This window comes from Uloborus diversus, chromosome 9 (genome assembly GCF_026930045.1).
Source record: "Uloborus diversus isolate 005 chromosome 9, Udiv.v.3.1, whole genome shotgun sequence".
Taxonomy (NCBI): Eukaryota; Metazoa; Arthropoda; class Arachnida; order Araneae; family Uloboridae; genus Uloborus; species Uloborus diversus.
The window spans coordinates 158698982-158721547 of record NC_072739.1 but is presented as its reverse complement, the minus strand read 5'-3'; the positions used below and the strand labels follow the sequence as shown (position 1 = coordinate 158721547).

Sequence of the window (22566 nt, the reverse complement as noted above, 5' to 3'; positions counted from 1 at the left end):
TAGGTGTTGGGGAGTTGCGAACTCCGCCTCCACTTATGGCCGGGTTTTATTCTTAAGAACTTATTTTTGTCAGTTTATTTATTTTAGTTACTATGGACCAATAAATTTTTGGTAAGATTTTAACAAGTTTCCAATGTTCATTTCTTCACATTAACATTTGATTCTGCACCTTCCACTGTGTGATATTATCTCTGCTTGTATAAGCATGTAACATTGTTGACTGACTTACGAAATTTAGCCCTTCGGCTTTTCGTTTAAACATCGTAAGTTATCAAAAAGTGCATTTTAGGTTTCGCGTATAAATGAACAAGAGTTAACATTGCTTTCCTATATCGCTGGCCGGACCCTTGAGAAAAGCGCACATAAGTGAAAAACGCGTATAACAGAGGTCGCGTATAAGCGAGAGATCACTGTAACTTGTACCAACTTGCTGAGCCGTAAGGGTTAAGAGGCTCGTGAGCATTGCAAAACTGCAATTTTGTACGTTTGAAAAGTCCCTTTCATATTCGTGGTCTCTAGTAATATATTTTGCTCTTTAGCTTGGGATTTGAATTGAGTTGAGCCTAGGATTTTCCATTAAAATTGAAATCCTTCAAGTTTGTGAATGAGAAAGAAGAAACATGCGAATCGAAAAGTCTTAACTATTGCAACGCCAAATAAAACATCAATAATTTTAATGGAGATGAGATTATTCGAAATTGATTTTTAACAACTTGTAACTTTTTTTCCTTTGGAGATAGAAGCTAAGTTTTTTCGACCATAGATCGAGTTAGATCTGGAGTTTAAAAAAAGCCGCTCATTCCAGTGGTGTCAAAAAGAAAACTGTGGGACAATTCCTTCGCTTTTTACTGATCGATTTCATGAAGGAAGTCGTGCCTAAATTTTAGCTAAGCCTAAAGAAATTTGAGTTAAAAAGGCAAATAATTTCCGCCGTATTTAAGTTAGAGCTTTGAAACAAATTGCGTAAAACATGGAAGTTCTACCTTTTCCAACGATAAAAATATTAATATGTGCAAGTAATTTTTCACCCCCATATTTGGGAATTTATGTGGAAATTGGGCCTAAATTGGAATAAAAAAAGAACTACTCGTCTAATTTTTTTCTAACCTGTCTGCAAACCTTCTCAGGACTTAAAGGAACAAGCTGAAAATTTCAGCAAAATTGGCATAATAGTTCTCAAGTTTTGTGCGTTCAAACAAACACACTTTTTGGAGAATTCATTTTATTATACTATGTAGAGATTTTAGATTCTTACTTACCATACTTTTTTAACTTAAATTTGAACATGTTTCATCGCATTTACAATCTGCATTCTTTTTTTATTATTTGGAAAGGAAATTGTGTTATACAGTAAATAAATAAATATCTATTGATTTACAGCAATAGTTAAAACATAGCGCAAACAAATCGGTCAAGTATTATATACAAATACAAATACAAATGTGACGACCAGCAACAGGCTCTGGGCCCAGCTAGGCTGATTCTAGTCAATTAATTAGTCCCCAATGAAGATCAATGGCCCTCTTAAAGCTATCCACTCCCTTGCTCATTACAGCCTCTTCCGGTAAGCTATTCCAAGTGCCCACGACCCTGCTAAAGTAGTAGTTTTTCCTGATTTCCAAGTTAGCCTGAGATTTAAATAGCTTAAAACAATGGCCCCTTGTCCTGTTTTCAGTGCTAAACTTTAGCCCCGTAACATCTTTCGTTTTAATAAATTTAAACAGCTGAATCATGTCCCCTCGGTCTCTTCTTTGCTCAAGACTGTACATTTTTAGCCTTCTAAGCCTGGAATCATAATCTAAGTGGGAAAGTCCACTTATTAGCCTTGTAGCCCGCCTTTGAACCCTTTCCAATACATTAATGTCTTTTTTAAGATAAGGAGACCAAAACTGAACAGCATACTCCAAATGAGGTCTTACTAAACTCATATATAAAGGCAGAAGAACTTTCTTAGATTTGTTTGAAATAGATCTATTGATAAACCCAAGCATTTTGTTGGCTTTGTTACTAGCAATACTGCACTGTTGACTAAACTTGAAGTCCTGATTTATAAAGATACCCAGATCCATAACATTTTCTGCCTGATTTATAACTGAACCCTGTAAACGATAACTCATACGATTATTTCCATGACCTAAGTGTAGCACTTCACATTTCCCTACATTAACTGCCATACCCCATTTATCTGCCCACTTAGTAATATGATCTAAATCCTCTTGCAGCTGTTTCACTTGTTCTTCATTTTCAACAATCCCCATAACTTTTACATCATCAGCAAAACAATTCATGCTTCCAGAAATATTTTCATTGATGTCATTCATAAATACAATAAACAAAAGAGGCCCTAAAACTGATCCCTGAGGAACCCCACTTAAAACATCACTCCAATTAGAATGATTTCCTCTCACAACTACTCTTTGCTTCCTACCAGTGAGCCAATTTCTAACCCAAAGTAAAGTTTTTCCTCCTATTCCTATGTCCGCTAATTTGCTGAGAAGAGCAACATGCGGTACCTTGTCAAAAGCTTTTTGAAAATCAATATAAACAACATCCACACATTTTTTGTTATCTAAAGCTGAAGTAACCTTGTCGTAGAAATGCAATAAATTAGTAGTACAGGATTTACCTTTCCTGAAACCATACTGCAAACTAGTCCACAGACTATTAGTCTCTAAGAACTTCATGATCTTAATTTTGATCAAAGTTTCGAAAATCTTACAAATCACCGAAGTCAAACTTAGAGGTCTATAATTCCCAGCAATACTTTTAGACCCCTTCTTGAAGAGTGGCGTTATGTTAGCCAATTTCCAGTCCTCTGGCACCGTCCCCGAGTTATAAGAAGCATTGAAAATATTCAAAATAACATCCACTAATTCCTCTGCACATTCAACTAAAATTTTTGGATAAATATTATCTGGTCCCGGAGCTTTAGTTGCTTTAATCTTTTTCAAATGAAATAAAACCTCCTCCCTAGAAAATACAAAATCCTCAAGCTGTATAATAGCTTGTGTCTTGTTAGTGTCAACTGTTGAGATACAGTTATCGTTAAACACACTGGAAAAAAAGTTATTTAGAACATTTGCAATATCCCTATCGTTATGGATTAAATTTCCATACTCATCAACCAAAGGCCCAATTTGACTGTTTCGAGCTTTCCCAGAATTAGCGTAAGCAAAAAACCTCTTAAGGTTCCTATATAGATACGTACGAGCAATTATGAGTGCGGATTGCCGCCATCTTTGATGACGTCAGTCTAGAAAATGTACCATATGACAAATGTCCACACAAAGCTCAAAATATGTTCCAAGACACCTATCAAAATTTTGTGGTAAAACATTCTTCCTGCTCTAACTTTCTACAGAAGTGTTGAGCATTCATGAGTGCTACCAGCCGCCATCTTTAATGACGTCATAACAGGAAAATGTACCAGGTGGAAAATGTCTGACCAAGTCCAAAATACTCTCTAAGACTCCAATTGAACATTTTTGAGAAAAAATCTCCCTACTCAAATTTTCCAACACGTTTGCTGTCAGATTCTGGACTAAGTGGCGAAAATTAGAAGATTAAACATAAAGCATCTGAATACTGAATTCGTTTTGGGAAAAAAAGGGGAGAGGGTTTTTAATTGTAATTTGTGTTACAATATATTTCCGTTTTAACACACACACACACACACACACACACACACATATATATATATATATATATATATATATATATATATATATATATATATATATACTGACGTGCTTGTTATAAAGTGAATTTTTAATCAAACCCTTTTGGGCTTTAGAGTTTATTAAAAATACTAAAGTACTACTCGATAGAAAAATTTAAAGCAAGGTGGATGTGTGTGTGTGGGAGAGGGCGGCATTTTGAAGCTTTACCCACCTTGGAAACTTTCTAGATCAGGCACTGATAATGGAACAAATATATTAATATATTATTAAAAATATCAATGAATGTTAGGTTAAATTAAAGAAACTTTTTATTACTTATTAATATTGTGATATATTTTAAAAAGTTACATTCATAAGTAATATTTAATATGTAGGAAAGAAAATCATTTTAAGAAAATGAAAGATGACCCAAGTTTTGTATGAAACACTTTCATAAGTTTTAATTTTTTGGATAGTCAAAACATTTTTTGATTTCTTTTGCATGAGTAAATTCATCTCCTTGATTTATTGTCCAGTTGTTGTTTTTGTGTCGAATGAAGTGCAGAGCGCGAAATGTTTACGTGTCTCCAAAAGTCTTGATGACAAGATCTGCTAATTCTGGATCCTGATGACTGTAAAGAATTTTAATTGGTGGTACTCCAAGTTGGAGGAGGGAGCCAATAATGGCCTGGCATTTAAATACATGATCTGGGTTTAGTTGTGAATTGGGACAGTGCTTGCAGATGGGATAGAATTTAAAATTAGTTGGTAATATATTCATGTCCTTGAAATGTTCAGGACATAGCCTAGCTATTGTAGAAGAGAGGTTCCGAGGGGAGTGAAGATTTGGGATTGTTGCTTTGCTGAAATGCTGATTTTAGATCCTTCACCTGGCAACAGCATTCACGTCTGTGAAGGTGGCTGTTAGAGCTTGATCTTGGTCACGGCACTATTTTTTGCACTATTTATCAGAATGGGGGTGCCATTGCCTCTGGAGAGTTTGGTCTTCTGCCTGTTTGGTCCACAGGAGGTATTCAATTTCCTTCCTACCGCCCACAGGGCGATCCTGTGGAGGCACTCCCCTATCCGCCACCTGGGATGCACTCAGTGTGGGTTACAGACACCAGTACTGAAATTTTCTAGTTAGTAATTAAATAGCAATGATTAAGTAATTAGTTGGAAATCTTGGAATCTTCCAAGATTGCCTACATTGCCAGGACAAACAACTTGACCCAGAACACATTTTCAATTGCCCATCCATCGTAGAGGCCCTCTTCAAAATTGACCGGAACTGCACAAAGCAAACGCTATACACAGACTAGGCCGTAGAAGTTGCCAAAGCCGTTCTTAAATCTTTCGGCTCAATTTGATACTCTTTTTTTTTGTTTGTTTGTTTTTTGTTTTACTGCATTTCATTTTGTATTTGCCATACAATAACAACAACAACAACAACAAGTAATTAGTTTAAAAGTGCATTTATGTTCATTATTTCAAAGTAATTTCATGTCATCGTATGTTTTTTTTTTTGTAACCCCCTTTTTTTTGCTCTTTAATTGTTATGCAGTTTAAGAGTTCTGTTTTGAAGTAATATGTAGACAAAAGTATCTAAAACAAACATTATTTTGATAATTTTTCATTTATAGTTATTCCAATATGGCATCTGAAAATCCCATGACGGTTGCTGTGTGTCAGCTGAATTGTACAGATGATCGAGAAAAAAATTTTGAAGTGTGCAAAAATTTTATAAGTAAAGCAGCATTTCATCAAGCAAAGGTAATTAATATATGCATGTATACATAGTTAAATAATTTTCAGATGCATAATTATTTATTTTGTAACATTATTTACAGATGGTTTTTCTCCCTGAATGCTTTGATCACGTTGGTAATAATAAGCGGCAATCTATTGAATTATCTGAACCATTAGATGGTCCTTTAATGAAAAAATATCAGCAGCTAGCTTTAGAAAAGTCTATTTGGCTTTCTTTAGGAGGGTTTCATGAAAAAGTAAGTATTAACTTAATCCTCAGTTTTGAGAATTATTCATTTAATCATTCATTAATTTGATGTCTTACATTGTCAAATTGTTTTAACTATTCATCTTCATGAGGAGCTTCAATCCAAAAGCTAGCTTCAATTATACACCGCTGCTGGTAAATTATTCTAAAATTTTAGTAAAACCTGTTAATGGTCATTTTATAGTGGGTTTACTGTAGCTTTGAAGACAAATAAATGTGAACTTGACTGATATTTTGTTAAACATTTTGGTGTGATATATAATATCTTCAAAAGTTTGTTCCAAAATTGTTCTTTGAAAACAAAATTCACCTGAACTGTTCTAAAATTTGGTCTTGAGGTATTTATTTATTGTTTATTCCTTTTAGAAAGGAATAAGCAAACTTTTTCCCTTATTATTCCTAAATTTATTGTTAAAGACGTACTGAGTAGCACTTTGGCCGAGTAGCCGAGTACCGAGTACTCGGCCTTTCACTACTCGACCGAGTACCGAGTTACCGAGTACTCGACTTTTCACTACTCGGCCGAGTTACCAAGTATCAATTATGTTTTAAGAAGAACCACCGACACACATGTGATGAATTTTGAACTTATTGGAATAGTAGTATAGACCTCCTTGTCCATATAATGGTTTTTAAAACTAAATTCCTGCTGAAATTTAATTACGCATTATATAAACAATTTTGTTTGTGTCAAAAATTTTACACAAAAAAAAATTTTAAATTAAAAATAAATAAAAAGTATGATTTATCAAGTTGGAATTAAAACAAATTAGTGAAATCCCTCTAATGCAGACACTAACAGGACAATTTTTTTTGTCCGCAATAGAGAGGTGTCCGCAGGACAGGGGTTAATAATGTTATTCGCATTGGAACTGGGGAATTAAAAATTGTCCACATAAGAGGGCTGTCCGTTAGGAGGGGTTTCACGGTATACCAATCAATTACAGTTCTAGTCCGCTAAACATAAATAATTTTTAAAAACAGATAAAACAAATGTGCAGGAACACTGCAGACACGTGTTTCTGACCCCCCATTACAAGGAACGTCTTTTTCAGTGCATAACATGTGAGCTAAAGAATGTAAAGACATACGACAAAAAAAATCCGAGTTTTGTCTTTAAATCCACGAGCTCCCATTTTGTGCATTGAAAAAGAAATTCCTTGTAACACCAAAACATGTGTCTGCAGTGTTCCTGCACTGTGCTTTTAACATTTTTTTATTTCCTTTTATTTTTTAAGCAAAGGTATTTTTATATTTTTTATAACTAATTTTTGTTTGTAGCAAAAATTCATTCTTAATATAAAAATTCCATATTTTCTATACTTACCTTTTTTGCATAATTTTTAATAAATAAGTTTTATTAACTTTGGGGACATTAAAATCAAGATTTATTCCATTGAAGCATTACAAACTTCATTTATCTCAAAATTTAAATTTGACTTATAAATTTTAATTGTAAATGATTGCAGAATATAATGCTTGCTCTTTTTTTTATAAATTTTAGTATCTGTCTTGGACATCATTCAACTTTTTGCAACTACTCGGTATTGGCCGAGTATCTGATCAGAATTTGGCCGAGTGCCGAGTACTCGGCAAATTGGCCGATAGGCCGAGTACCGAGTAGTTACCGAGTACTCGGTACGTCTCTATTTAGGGTAGTGTAGTGACTCTAACATTGCTTTCTAACCAGGAAACCGTACAATGCTGTAATAATAAAAAAAAAAGTAAGAAGAAGAAGCATTTTAAAGAGAATGGTATAACATCTTTCTGGATGCAAAAATTATTAGCCCTTGTGTCCCTATTATTGAAATATGAGATCTTAAATTTTATGAAAAGGCACCACAATTATCAAGTTTCAGTAGCGTAATGGAAAATAGCTTTCACGCCCTTTGTAGATGGATGTCCTGTCACAATTCGCATGGTGCCTACAATTTCTCGTCAAGTCTTTACATTTGGTGCTTTTCTTAAAATTTTGGAAGACTTAAGACCTTATGTCTCGATAAGGGGGGCCAAGGTCAAAAAAATTTTCATCACTTTTGTGTAAAAAGAATGTCTGAATATTCTCTTTTGATTGTTACCTATTTGAATGTCAAGGGTGTATATAAGGGGGGGGGGGCTAAGGGGACCCGGGCCTCCCCCAGATTCTGAAAAAAAAATTAAATAAAGGTAGTTTGCTAACAAATCATTTCCCAAATTTTAGCTTCAAAAATAAAAGGAATAAATAAATAATGATAGTGATAATAATAATGATAATTATAATACGTTAAATCAGGTGTTTCCGAGCTGGGTGCAACAGGAAACGGTGAGGGGTGCCGCAAAGTGTCCATGGTAACAATAATATGTCTAGACTAGAATACCGTGTGAAAATTCTAATTCTTCAAAGGGTCATGCAAATCATTAAAGTTTGGGAATCCTGCGTTAGAGGGCACCATGCAATGGTGTGCAGAAGGGATCAGTGGATCCATACTCCTTAATCAAGAAAATAACGTGTCTTGGGAAAGCGAAGTTATTTTAACAAAAAGAAAAGCGAATTATGTTGGGGGAAAAAATCTCAATTCTTTCAAAAAGAAATCTTTAAATTAATTTTTTTTAACAGATGCAGATTATTGCTTAGCAAATAGTTCCTCTCTCTTTCTTTCACCCCCACCCTTTTTTTTTCTAGTCAATCTGAAAAGAAGGGTCTTTAATAAGCTTCCCTTAACTCTTGTTCCCCTGCAAGAAATTTAAAATAAGTTTTAGGTGTTCGGTTGGAGTAATAATGGAAATTTGATGTCCTTAAAAGGTATTTACTTAGGAGTTTTTTGCACATCAATTTCAAAATATTTCTGCAAGAGAGTGCCACCATCCTTTCACTATACTAGTACAAAAAATAGTCTGAAATTGTGCCTTTAAGAATTCAATTTAGAAAAATTTTGGAGTGAGATCCCTAACCGCTCCTTACCTCTAAACGTCTCCAAAGATAACTTGAAATTGCATTTTAAATTACAGGGGAGGATTCTCAAACTCTACTTTCCCAAAGATTGCCTAATTTTGGGAAAAAATCTGAATTGCTTTTGAAAAGAACTTTTTCAGAAGCTGCTGACTATTGATCAGGTTACTATGTTCAACACCTCCTATTTTTTTCAAGCTCCCTTCTCCCCATTTTTTTCCTCCTTTTTCCTAGTTGGTCTAAAAAATAGGATGTCTTCAAAATGCTACACTTCACAATCCTACCAAAACCATTAAAGGGCATCTCAAATCTGGTTTTCAGGGCATCAATGTCGAAAAATTTCCAAGTGACAATTATCAAACGCCTTGCTTTCTGACAGCATCGAAAATTATTTAAGATTGCTTTTATGGAGTTTCAATTTTGAAAACTGGTCAAACCCCTGATGTTACCAAATATGGTCCTAAGTCGCGTTTTTAAGACTTCAATTAAGAGAAAAAATGTTACGAGGGCTCGACTGCTCCTGCATGAAATCTGAAAATGAAAAAACTACCATTTTGAAAAATTTAAGGCGTAAAGCGTTAAAATCCCTCCACCTAGTGTCACTGAATATCTCTTTAAAACATCGTTTTTTATGATTTCAATTTCGAAATAGTTTTTGGGGCCCTGCTCTGCCTGTAACATCATTGAAATTAGTCTGAAACTGCCTTTTTAGGACTTTAATTTCAAAAAATTGGGTGGGTACATGATTGATTTAGCTCTATTTTTTAAAATAATCAATTGGGATCAACTTCAAAAGTCCTAATCCTTTCATTACCCTAACGTCAACAAATATAGCCTTATAATGACATTTTTAAGATTTCAATTTCTAAAAATTTCCGCAGAAGGGCCCTGAATTTTTCCTCTCCATACCATCACCAGAGAAAGCTAAAACTGCATTCTTAGGACTACAATTTCAAAAAATTTCTGGGGAGTTTTTTGAATAATGCTCCCACCCTCCTCTCATCAGAAGTGACAATTTTTTAAAGAGTGCCTCCTAAAACAGCGTTTTGGTTGCACCACTGGGTGACAGTAAAAAGTCCTTGCCCCAAGTCAAAAAAATGAGAAAATCAGGGCACTGTTGCTAATCTTGGTTATGTTTTCGGCTCCCTCCAAAATAAAAACATGTATTTTCTGCACTGTTGAACGTTTTTCATTATTGCACATTTCACATGGTTCCCTGGTGAGTATGAGTTGTAAAATGTTACTGTAGATACAAAGTCACAACATTTAATGTATTTTCTTTGTTATTTAAAAGCAGGGGCAAAAAGATGAAAAAGTTTATAATTCACACATCATAATTGATGATGGTGGCAATATCCGTGCAGTTTATAGAAAAATCCATCTATTTGATATTGATATTCCTGGAGGCATTCGTTTAAAGGAATCAGATTTCTCAATTCCAGGACATCAGATTCTTCCACCTGTAAAGACTCCAGTTGGAAATATAGGATTAGGAATTGTATCCTTTGCTTACATTAAAATTATTATTTGTAATAATTTTAGCTGTACTTAACTTATGAGGTACTCAAAATATAAATTGAGTTTAAAGTAATGATGATGATGATCTGCAAGGGCGGATCCAGCTTCTGGTTTTGGAGGGGGTCATTTCCAGAAGAGGGGTCATAAGTCATTTTTGAGCGAAGGAGGGTCAGGAAGTTTGGGGAGTCGGGGGTGAATTTTTCAAAACAGAAACCCCTAAAACCCAGTTTTAGGATATCTTTGGTCACTTAAGGGAGGGGAGGGGTCTTAACAACCATGACAGCCCTCTGAATCCGCATCTGACGACATGATGTGCAAATGGAAAGGTCTTCAACACAGGGTTGGCAAGGTTTTGGACTTTACGGTAAAAACCCTGGTTTTTACCATCCTGTCCAAAACCCTTGTGTCCAAAACTGTCCAAAAGTGTCCAAAACTATGTTTTTAGAAAAATTGTATTTAGTGAAAAAACATTAAAAACAGAATAAAATGTATTAAAGTAATGCTTTAGATTGAACATTTATTCAATCAGTACATTCAACTTATTTGTGCAGCTGGTTTTAATCTAGTAACATAGAAGTTGAATTCTTGAATACAATTTCAATTTGTATGCATGAGTCTATTTTATTTCTTATTTATTATTTTTTTGATATTAGTAACCAAACTTCCCTATTTTTATGCATGTGTGCAAATGAAGGCAGGATTGGCAAGGTTTTACCATCCTGTTCAAAACCCTTGTGTCCGAAAGTATCCAAAACTATTTTTTGAGAAACTATTTTGTGAGGAAATATCAAAAACAGAACAAAATGTGTCAAAACTATTTTTTGGACTATTTAATACATTTATTCAATGTGGATATTCATATATATATATATATATATATATATATATATATATATATATATATATATATATATATATATAGCTGATTTTAATCTAGTTACGTAAAAATTAAATTCTTCATTAAAAAATTCAATTTGTATGCAGAAGTTTTTTTTTTCATTAACCAAATTTTTCGACATTTATGCATGTGTGCAAAAGAAAATGTTCAAAATATAGTTCAATAATTGACTTAAATGCAATAAATTACAAATTTTTGTTGTTACAGAATTAGTGATGTGGATCGGGTAAATACCCAGCGGGTAGGTGAATATTTTTTGGGTATTTACCCCGGTATTTACCCAAGGCCTGGGTAAATACCCAAAAACTGGGTATTTTATAAAAAATGCAAAAAAGTGAATGAGAATTTTTTAAAAAAATCTAAATATGAAATAATTGGTAAAACTGATATATACATATGTATTACACAGTTTATAAAATTTTTATTGAAAGACTTGATGAAATCATGAAAGAAACATATCATGAACCAAAGAATCTTTCTTTTCAATGTCATAATTGGAGAAGTAAACCAATTCATTATGAACTTCAGGATTTCAAAATCACAATCAAGGTTAGTCATATCCAAAATGAAAAAAAAGGAAGCATGAGGGATGTTTGGAAGAATAAACTGAGAAGTTATTAAGACACTATGGTGTTATTTATTTTATTGATATTTAAGTGATAACATGGAAAATATAGAAACAGTTTTCACATTAATAAGCAAAAAAAAAAAGCAAAATTTTCTTTTCTGTTGCCTTGCTCATTTGCATTTGCTCCCCTGTAGGGTGGGAAGGTAAATATTTTTTTGGGTATTTATCCGAAGACAGGGTAAATCCCCTAGTAGTTGCGCATTTTGCAAAAATTTTTTAGGTAGTATTAAAAGGTGACTATATTTTTTAAACATAAACCCTAAAATAAAAGATTAAAAATTTTAAATGAATTTTAAATGTTTATGTATATTATGTGTGTGTATATATATATATATGTGTGTGTGATACAGAATACACCTGAACAATTGAACTAAGTTTGGAGGAAATTTCTGCATAAGATATAGGTAAATAAATAGTAATAATAAATTGAGCGACATTTCATTACATTTTGATGTCATGCAGGGATATATTACTGGGTTATGAAAGATTAGGACCTTAAAAAATTGATGTTTGCTTTTTTTTTGTAACCAGTTAAGCTTTTTTCTTTTTGTAGAATGGCTTTTTATATCTGAAATTTGGCAATCAGCATTGATTAGGCATATCCAACACATTTAATGTGAATTAATATATATCATCATAGATATATGTCATATCATATTAGATTGCTAAGCTGTTTCACGCAATAATTCTTTAAATATGTGATCAAAATACAATTTTTGGGCAAAAATTTATTGTTTTGTATATGGTTGATTGTATATATATATAATGGAATACATACAGAAAAGTATTTTAGTTGAATATAAAATTTTGAAATAAATACCCGGGTATTTACCCATTTTGGGTATTTACCCAGGTATATACCCTGGGTATTTACCCCTAAAAATAAATACCCGGGTATTTTACATCACTATACAGAATGTATTATATTAAAAATATGAACTAAAAAGAAAGAATAGCACAAGAGTTTTATAATTAAGTGTTTAATCATCAATTTCTTGTTCTTTAATCTATGATTAAAAAAGTCATTTTTATTAAAACATTATGTAAAAATTATTTGCAAAAACCATTAAAAAAAATTGAGCTTTTTTTTTCACCTCAATATTTATTGCATATTTAATAACATTCCTTTGAGTTATAAATGGAACTGAAATTAGTTGTCTTGGTAGTGTTGTGTATTTCTTTTCATAACTCTACCAACTATTACATAAGGAAGATTTTATGTACTAATTACTGACATTTTTTTAAGTAAAATATTTTTTAAATGAATATTTGGAGAATAATATTATCAAATACTCATTAATTACACTTCATTAATATCTATATTTGTGCATTACAAATATTGCATTAAAACAAATTGATTAGATTACACCCCTTTAGCTTTAGCATAGTTTTGGACAGTTTAAGACAGTTTCGGACACTTTTGGACAGTTTTAGACAGTTTTGGACGGCAAAAACCACCTGTCCGGTCCTAAACCAGTTTTGGACAGTCCAAAACCCAACCCTGCAACATCTTTGGAGCAATCTACTTTGTTTAAAACCAATTTAAAAGCAGGGAAATTTTGTACAAGGTGTTTTGTACAAATAGTGTCACTGAGCAGAAAAAAGTTTACTTTTGAAAACAAAACCCTGCTCTTTGAAGTAAGAGCTTCATTTTAGGTTCAGGGTAATGGAAGGTTAATTTTATTGATGCTAAACTGCTGCAATAACAAAAAAAAAGAAAAAATTCTTGGGGGTGGGTGGGATAGGTTATTCTTGCTGGGGTTTTTTTTACATTCATCAGATTTCTGTAACTTTGCAAAAACACAGAAACGAGCTGCATGGCCTTAATTGCTATATATGTTATCTAACCTTGTTTAAAAATATTCAACTCGATAATATAAGTCATGATTGTTGTACTGAGAACGATAAAAATGAAGTCTCAAATTTTTAAATTTTTGGTTTAGAATAAGAACTGATTTATCTATTATTTTTTAAAAAGAAATCTTATTTTTATGATTCACATTTTATCTTATTGAATATTTAATTCATCATATATATCCATTGCATTTAAGATTCTCATCGTTCAGCATACTAACCTCTCTTATTTTAGGAAAAAGTGCTGTTTAAGTTGTGGTGGTAATATAGAAAAGGTGTCGATCAATAGCACTATACATGCCATTTGCAATAGAAGTGATGGCTAGGCATGATGACCATCGTCATGTGTTGTGGAAGAGTATATTCACAATGGTGGTTTTTGAGTAGCAGCTCAAGAGTAGAGACTCAGCAAGAATTCTGCATTTGTTTCTATTTCGGCCCACATGATTCTCTGCAGGGATTTGCCTTACATTTCTCTCAAAAAATCTCAAAGCAGTTGCATGTTTAAGTGCTAAATGCTTTAGACATACTTGGGTGGATGATCGGACATGAACCACGTTTTCAGTCTTGTTACAATCTGAGGTTCATAAAGGTATTTTTGCTCTCAGTAAAGTACCTATGTTCCTAAAGTTTGATACCCAAAGTGAATAGTGTTACTATCTGAGACTGGAGTAGTAACTATCGTAACTTGGATGGCCAAGGTCAAGAAAAGGAACTTAATAGAGGTTTCCCTAGTATTAGAACAAAGAAGCTCTTACGTCTGAATAGAAATAGTGTTATTAAGGCTATTGGTTTTCTTACTGGTTATTGCACCTTAAAGAGCGGTACCTTGCTATAATGGGTGTCAGTAATGATTCAACTTGTAGAGATTTCCTCTTTCATGAGGAAACTGTTGCATACATTCTGTATGATTGCAAAGTTTTTTTGAACACCTTGGTCGTCACTTGCTCAAACCTTGGGAGATTCTTGGTGCTTGTTGAATTTTGCTTCGACTACTGGTCTGTTTTAAGACTTCTGTTTTTGGTTTAGTACAATAGACCTCTGGTCGCAGTGCTTGGCTCTGTGGAGTGCTTGTTGCTCCTTCATTTCATTCATTCATTTGAAACAGGATCATGTTGCCCAAGTTGGAATTGAAAACGAAATACTCGTTGAGTCGTAATCACAAAACCACCAATTTGAATAACTCCCCCATAACACAAGACTATGCTCACCCCACCATGGCATTGCTAAGCAAAATGGCACATAAACAGTTATTGATTGATACCACTTCTGCCACTGTATCCCCACTACAACTCAGACGGTGCCCTCTCCAAATGCAGGAGGTTAATGTGCTAGACCCTGTACATATGTGCATGTTCGTACATAGTTAAATCTTCCAAGTGTTTGCTTTAACTAATGTTTTAGTGCTATGATTTACGTTTCCCCGAATTCTCTTTATCTTTAACTAAAGCAGGAGCTGATATTCTTACATATCCATCTGCATTTACTGTGACGACTGGCATGGCTCACTGGGAAGTAAGTACTTATTCTAATGAGGTAATTCTGAATGTAAACTTTTTGTGTGACGGAAGTGACATATTTTTTTTTTAAATTGTTGTAAAAAACGATGAAAAATAATACTTATTATAAAGTTAGTTTGTTAATAAGCAGGCATATATTTATGGGTTAAAACTTTTCAAATAATACAGGTTTCTTTGATTCAAGTCAAGCGATCAGTTTAAATGCATACTCCACATTGCTTAAGTTCAGCCTTGAAATTAGTTTTTTAATTTTTATTAGCAAAACAAACTTTATAATTGCTATTATTTTTCATTATTTTTAGCAACAATTAAAAAGCAGGTTTCAAGTATTGTTTAGTTTTCTCATTGCTTATAATGTATTTTCTTCATTAATATATGGGGTGTTTTGTTTTAACCTGCAAGACCTCTATTTTGGTAACCGTTAGTCCTAGGTTGCGTTTGTTTATCAACCTATAACTTACCATTCGGTTGATCACATGACAAATAATAACGTCAGCTCCAATGCTTTAGCATGCGCTGTCGTTAGCTGTCACGTAATCAACCAACCGGTCGAGCTCATCCAATGCTAGCCTAGATGCATACTTCCAATTGTTCAAAATCAGATGAGGAGTCAAGATACTGGAAGTTTGAAGCAAAAATAAAAATTAGTCAAAAAATACAAAATTTAACTTTTTATATGGGCCCTAGGTCCCCTAACTTATATTTAGATAAATAATCTCCATTGAAAACTATTACTGATCCAAAAAAAATTGACATTTTTTGCACCTAAAACTCAAGGAGATATTCGAGTTCAAAGTTTTTAGGGACCATACAAAAAATAAGATTGGAACTTAGCGCCCTTTCAGAAGAATAACAGGTTGTCAAAGTAAAAATTATAAGGTATTTATTTTTTTCATTCCTATTTTAAAAAATCCTGCAAATGTTACGACTTGATATGCAAAAATACATTGCAAAACCTCGAGCTATTTGAAAAACCACACTCTGCACACGTATAATTTTAAACACTTGTTAAGTGCTACATTTTCACCCAAAAGATGTTATTGATGGCGAGTGTAAAGTGGTGTAAGTCACAAAACACTGTGTTTCATATCTCGGTGAATAAGTGGTCTGTGATTGGTCGTACTAATGTCAAACTTTTTGTGTTGTAATTGTTTTTCAATGAAAATTATTTCCCTAAATATAAGGTAGGGGACCCGAATCATGTATAAATAGTTAAATTTTGTATTTTTTTACTCATTTTCATTTTTATTTCAAATTTTCAATACCTTAACTCTGCATCTGATTTTGAACATTTCCGCAATAGGAAGTATGCATCTAGGACAATAGAGGTCTTGCAAGTTAAAACGGAACACCCGGTATACAATTTTGTTGTGTGAATATGCCAAAGTCAGGTGCAGAAAGAACAAGAGTGTGGCATAAGAGAAAATGTGTGTGTAAAGTGACAGTTCAGAATGTAAAAAAAGAAAAGATAAAAGTTACACTTCTATCATGTGTCTTTTCGACACACAATACTTTCTTCTTTTTTTAAATTATTGATTTAAATCATTGTTTAACTTAAACCAGTGACTTCCAATCTGGAGTGTACCTTCCTAGAGAGGCATGCAATATTCTTAAGGGAGTCTCACTGCTTTCACAGCCATATTATTCCTAATATTGGCTAACAAACAATCAATCAATCAATCAAATGGGCGTTAGAAATAAGAATCAGCAGTACGCCATTGCTACAGCTTTCCGATCTGAGCATCCACACTAAGAATGTCACGACATTTTCAATGACCCATGGTTTCTAGACATTTGCACTCAAAAAGCAATCCTGTCTATTGCATTAACATTGTATTAAAATTTCACTTTTGCAATATTTTAATCATCTATTTTCCTGTAGTTTTATATGAGTTGCTGAATGTGATAAAATTATCAATACGCAGATTACAATACACAAAATTAATATCTGTTAGTGCATAAAAATTATTGAATATAAAGCATTACATTGTTTTTGTAACCCATTGAATAAATTGTAACGTATGGATAGTGAGTAAAATAAGTCAATATGTATAACAGTACAAGTAAAAATATCAAAAATACAGTCTGATCTCTATATATCGAAGTAGCAAATTGCTGGAAAAAAATTCGATATATAGAAATTTTGATACTTAGAAACAATTTTATTTTATCATAAAAATCTCCTAAGACGTTAAAATTAAAGCTAATTTTCGTGCATGAAACCCAATTTCTAATTTATACGAGCATAGGATTAAACGAAAGTTAATAACTGAAAAATTAACAGAAATTACATTTTTGTGCCTTCATACAGCTTCATTCTTCGGCAATTCAACTTGATCCACAACATTAGGGTATTTTCGTTTTGACAAAAAAACTAATACCCAATAACTAAAAACTAATACTAACCCTCAAAATTAAAGAATTCACCATCGCTGAATTTTAAAACACCGTGATTAAAAATCCATGAGCAAAAGTGCGCTGTTCTGAAACACCACGAGCTTATGTCACAGGGCACTAATGGGCAGCCTTCCGCTGAAGATCCCTTGTTTTCGCTTGGGACATTTTGAGCGTGCTGATATTTTTATTTTTTAGAAATTCAATAATCCTTTTGAACACACTATGGAGGCCGGATTTGTTAAAGCACAATCTAAATAATCTTCCTCAAGTAACATCAATGATGATATTCGAATATTTCCGATAGGATGAGAGGTTTAATGTTCCAGAAACGCGAGGGGTTAAATGCGAGGAGATAAGCCTTTTACGTTTCGGTCTTCGAAGTCGAATGCACGTCCTTCGGTTTCTCCCCTATCGGAAGAGCGCATGACGTCACTTCCTATGCCATTTGACGTCACAAGCGCTTGAACTTTAAAAATTAATTTAAAAAAATTCTACTTATTGTATTGCAAAAATTTTTTCACCTATGATGTTCATACATGTTACTCTATCATATAAAAATAAAATTGAAAAATCGAAAACTTCCCTATTGTAATTACACATTTAAACAGCAAATATAAATATTTTTACCTATTTTTTTGCGAATACAAGAAAGTGGGCAAATAAAAATTGGTAGCTGTCTCATTTTACGATCTCATCTCTATGTACAAAGAGATGTAAATTTTTTTATTAAAAAAAACTGATATAATGTGTTTGTAAAATGAAAAATTGATTTTTAAAAAATTGATTTTAATTGAAAAAAAAATTTAATTGCATTTTTCTTTTAGTTCTCATTTGATTTTTTATCTCATATGACACTGCCTGATTTGTTTATTTTCCCCTAGTTTCTGTATTTATAGTGTAATGCTATGTCTGTATATTAAATAGGATTTGAATCTTATGCATTTGTATTAAATTTGTTTTACATTGGTTTCTTGGTGAAGTAGTACTTGCAATATAATTGTTATGCAATTTTTAAAAGTATCAATTTCAAGTTTAATTATATCTTTAAGTGTAAATTAATTCATAACTAAAATTTCTATTTTTTTTTCAAAAAAATCAAATTTCAATTTAAAAAAAAAATCTGATTTAAATAAAAAAATGGATTTTTTTTTTATTTTTCAAAAAAAATTTTTAAAAGGAAAAAAACATGATTTTTTTACACTCTGGTTTCCACAACAATAGTTTAATACAGTGTGTTTATTTGTTGCATTACTCTTTTTAGTTTTGAATTATCAAACTTTAAAGAATTTCCTTGGATAGCTTTTTTTATTTGTCAATCCCCCCCCCTCCCCTTTTTTCCAGGTTTTGTTAAGGTCCAGAGCTATAGAAACGCAATCCTATGTTATAGCTGCAGCTCAGACCGGCAAACACAATCCTAAAAGGAGTTCATATGGTCATGCAATGGTACCCTTTATTCTGTTTTATTCTTGTTTGAAGTGAATGTCATTATATGTTTTCAATTTGTTGATTAAAGTTCTGATTTTCTCTTGTTTTGGTGTGAAGAAAATGTTCCTCTTTTTTAAAAAAGATTCTTACATCAGCTCAAATAAAAGGCAGTTAAACAAACTTTGTAAGTTTTTTTTTTTTTTTTTTTCCCCGAAAAAAAAAAAAAAAAAAAAAAAAACTCCCATTTTTTTGAAAATTGCAAAAGCATGATTTGTTTCTACTGAAAAACAAAAAATGATGTAGATATTAGCTGTTACTTTGGATATATGACCTTATTTAATCTACCAATTGATAAGAAGAAAAACAAAAAAACTGATTTTAGATGTTAATTGGCATCATTCTACTATTTGCAGGGTGCATTTTGTTATTTAAATTGAAACAGAAAGTATTATCTTTAATTTAATGCAAAAATCAACTTAATTAGCTGAAAAATATATAACTTCAGAATTTCAAGATTATCTAAATTTGTGACCAAAAAGACAACCCCAAACAGTGGTCGGATTTTGAGGTTTTGAAAAAACTACAAAGTTAAATTTTTATTCAAAAAAATTTAAAAATCAGTTTGAGCACATCTCATGATAGAATGCAGGTTTTACATTATTTTGCGGAAAAGTTGCATTTAGTTTACATTTTTTTCTCTCTCCCTTGATAAAATTGGAAATGACTGACATGTTGATTATTTTTTCAATATTGCTTTTGAAGTAATGGAGCTGTGAAAGGTCGGACAAATTGTCTGATTTTCGGTGAAAGGACTCATTGCCTGTTTTGCTTTGAAAGGAACACTAAAAAATAATTAGTAAGATAGTAAAGTATGCATTGAAAAAAGAAAAACAGTCGTATGATGTTTTATTAGAATTGGGAATAGCCCAAAATTGATGTCCAAAAGTGTGTCCTGCACAAATTTTATTCAAAAAGTAACAACTAAAAAAGATATCAGGAAAATATTTTTTGCTTAACAAATCACACAAGTGACGTACTCGTAGTTTCAAAAAACCAGCAAATTTTTTACTTTTTGCTCTAAATAATTTGAAATGATTTTATTATTAAATGTAATGCAATATTATCACATCAGCAAATTTTTAACTTTTAACCCTAAATAATTCAAATGTTTTGTTAGCCCTAAATTATTTGTAAATGTGAGGAAAAATTTAGTCCCATTTGTTCCACAATCCACGTGTGACAGTGGAATCACCCATTTGCTGGTTAGTTATGCTTGCACCAGGGGCTACAGGCTTATGGAGAAAAATTGCGTTAAAAATCAATTTAAGCTAACTGAGAGTTTAAAAAAAAAACGAAAAAGAAAACTTTAAAAAAATGAACTTGGGTTAACAGAAGCTTTCAGATAACAGGGGTTACTTTTTATTATACAGCAGTACCTCCTGTAAAGGACACCTCCAAATAAGGGACACCTCTATTTAAGTCCCTTTGAATTGGGACTTCCATCTATTTGCCTCTGAATAAGGGACACTCTAAGGGACAGTTACAGAGAAAACTTACAGCAATTAATGAATAAATGCATCATACAAAGCACTGAATTGACTATAATTTAAGAATCTAAAATTCAACTGATGAAAGTTTGACATTAACATATACAAATTATATTGTGAAATTTTTGCTAAAATTTGCATGCATGTTTTATCCTCTTAATATTTTTTTCAAGTAGGCTAACAGCCGAAGGATAATCAGCGGCCCATGAATAGCTTCGTGTAAAAAGCTTGAGATGTGAACACTGATTGAAATTTATATCATATTAAATTTGAAGTTCCATGAAATCGAATGTTCAGTTATGGAATTACTTCAGAATAATTCATGTATATTAAAAAACTATATTGTTGCCATTTTTTAATTAATTTTAATTATTAAAATATTAACATTTGAAATTTAATTACTTTTGAATTTCAATTATTATAAATCATTTTTAGCATTTTATCTTAAATGCTAATAGTGTATGATCAGAGCAGTCATTCCAAGCTCGTCAGCTTGCGAGATCGAGATTTTCGCTCACCTGATCGGTTGTGATGTAGAAATGTCACAAAGTAGTATTCTAATCAACTCGAACATAGCCTGCGGCTAGATTCGAGTAGGTTGGAGTTCTACTTTGCAACATTTCTACCTCACAACCGATCACGTGAGCGAAAATCTCGATCTCGCAAGCTGACGAGCTTGGAATGACCGCCCAGTACGAAATTATACTGAGTAAATATACTGCACGAATCATTTCATATACCTCCGAAGAAGGGACACCTCCATTTAAGGGACTAAATCTCCATTCCCCTTAGTGTCCCTTATTGAGAGGTTCTACTGTATATGTATGTTTAATTTTATTCAATTTTTTTAATAGGTTGTTGATCCTTGGGGTGTTGTGATTGCTTGTTGTAGTTCTGGTCCTGGAATGGCTCTTGCTGAAATAAATTTAAATTATGTCAATAAAGTACGAGCTGAAATGCCTATCTGGTTACACAGACGAGATGAATTATATGGTTCTATTTTAAGTGCTAAAGACAGTTTTGGTAATTTTTTATTGCTATATAAATAAATTTGTCCCTCAATTTGTCAAAGTTAACTAACTGTAAAAGTTACAATTTTTTTTCTGAATCTTTAAAGTTTTTCTTTGATTGCTACAATATTGGTTAAAAGTTTCAACTTAAAAATTAAATATATATATATATATATATATATATATATATATATATATACATATATATATAAAATTAAGCAATCAGAATTTCAAATATTAAACAAATTATAAATAATAAAAGATGATAAAAAGGAAAAATGCAAATAGCTATTAAGTAGGAATAGATAAAGTATGAATCCAGAGCTCATCAGCCGTGGAGGATTCATTAAATATGGTCAAAAGACCAAAATTTTAACTATGAACTAAAAGAGAATGTTTAAGCTCCAGTACATGCAATATAGAGTAACAATGGGCAAAAGCACCACTTGCTAAGCTAAAAACAATAAACTAGAGCTCAAACCTAAAACTAAAAGCAGGGGGTTTCGCCTCGACTAATTAGGAAAACAAGTTCCGATAATTAGCCATCCACGGGACAGTACCTGCCTATAACAAAATTGTCTTACCTTTAAATCCACGTATACAAAGCCAAGTCCATTGTTCAACCTGATAAAAAACTATTCCAGTTGTCAACGTAACAATAAAATAAAGATAAAAACTAATTCATAAAATCAATCCATAGACATACCGAGTCGAGTCGCCTGTTTCCCACATGTAAAAATTCATCCACCCCGGTGATTCATAAAAAATGGTTTGTCACGGTTGTATCATACATTTACACAGTTAAACAGTTTCAAAAGAAGCGAAATGCTCATCGAAGGCTATACTTAAGCAAATGTTTTCAACTAGATTTTTAGGGAAGTTATTATTAAAAAGTAAATTTTTGAGTACTGAAAATTCTTGCTTAAATGCAGAAATGGTATTGCAAATTCTTTTTAATCTGATAGCTTGCGAAACAATAATGCCAATAAAAACCTTTTTACTTAAGCAGGAGGAAAAATCTTGTAAGCTGTTAACTGTGAAATTGAATTTACGTCTTTTATCATAGATTGTAGTGGAACAATTTGAGTCAAGTTGTATGTTGATATCCAGGAAATTAAAGCTATTATGATTAGAACTAGTCTTTTTGAGCGTTAATGAACTATG

At 32.3% G+C, this 22566-nt stretch overlaps 1 protein-coding gene across 1 annotated transcript in view; it reads left to right on the top strand.

The window, feature by feature from the left end:
- The first annotated feature begins 5306 nt into the window (after positions 1-5306).
- The window catches only part of LOC129229225 (nitrilase and fragile histidine triad fusion protein NitFhit-like), a 41579-nt gene continuing 24319 nt past the window's right edge, over positions 5307-22566 (top strand). The window contains exons 1-6 of the mRNA XM_054863486.1: positions 5307-5432; positions 5510-5665; positions 9900-10103; positions 14908-15018; positions 18762-18863; positions 21247-21415. Coding sequence (XP_054719461.1) covers positions 5313-5432; positions 5510-5665; positions 9900-10103; positions 14908-15018; positions 18762-18863; positions 21247-21415 — 862 coding nt within the window. The 5' untranslated portion in view covers positions 5307-5312. The remainder of the gene's footprint in view (positions 5433-5509; positions 5666-9899; positions 10104-14907; positions 15019-18761; positions 18864-21246; positions 21416-22566) is intronic.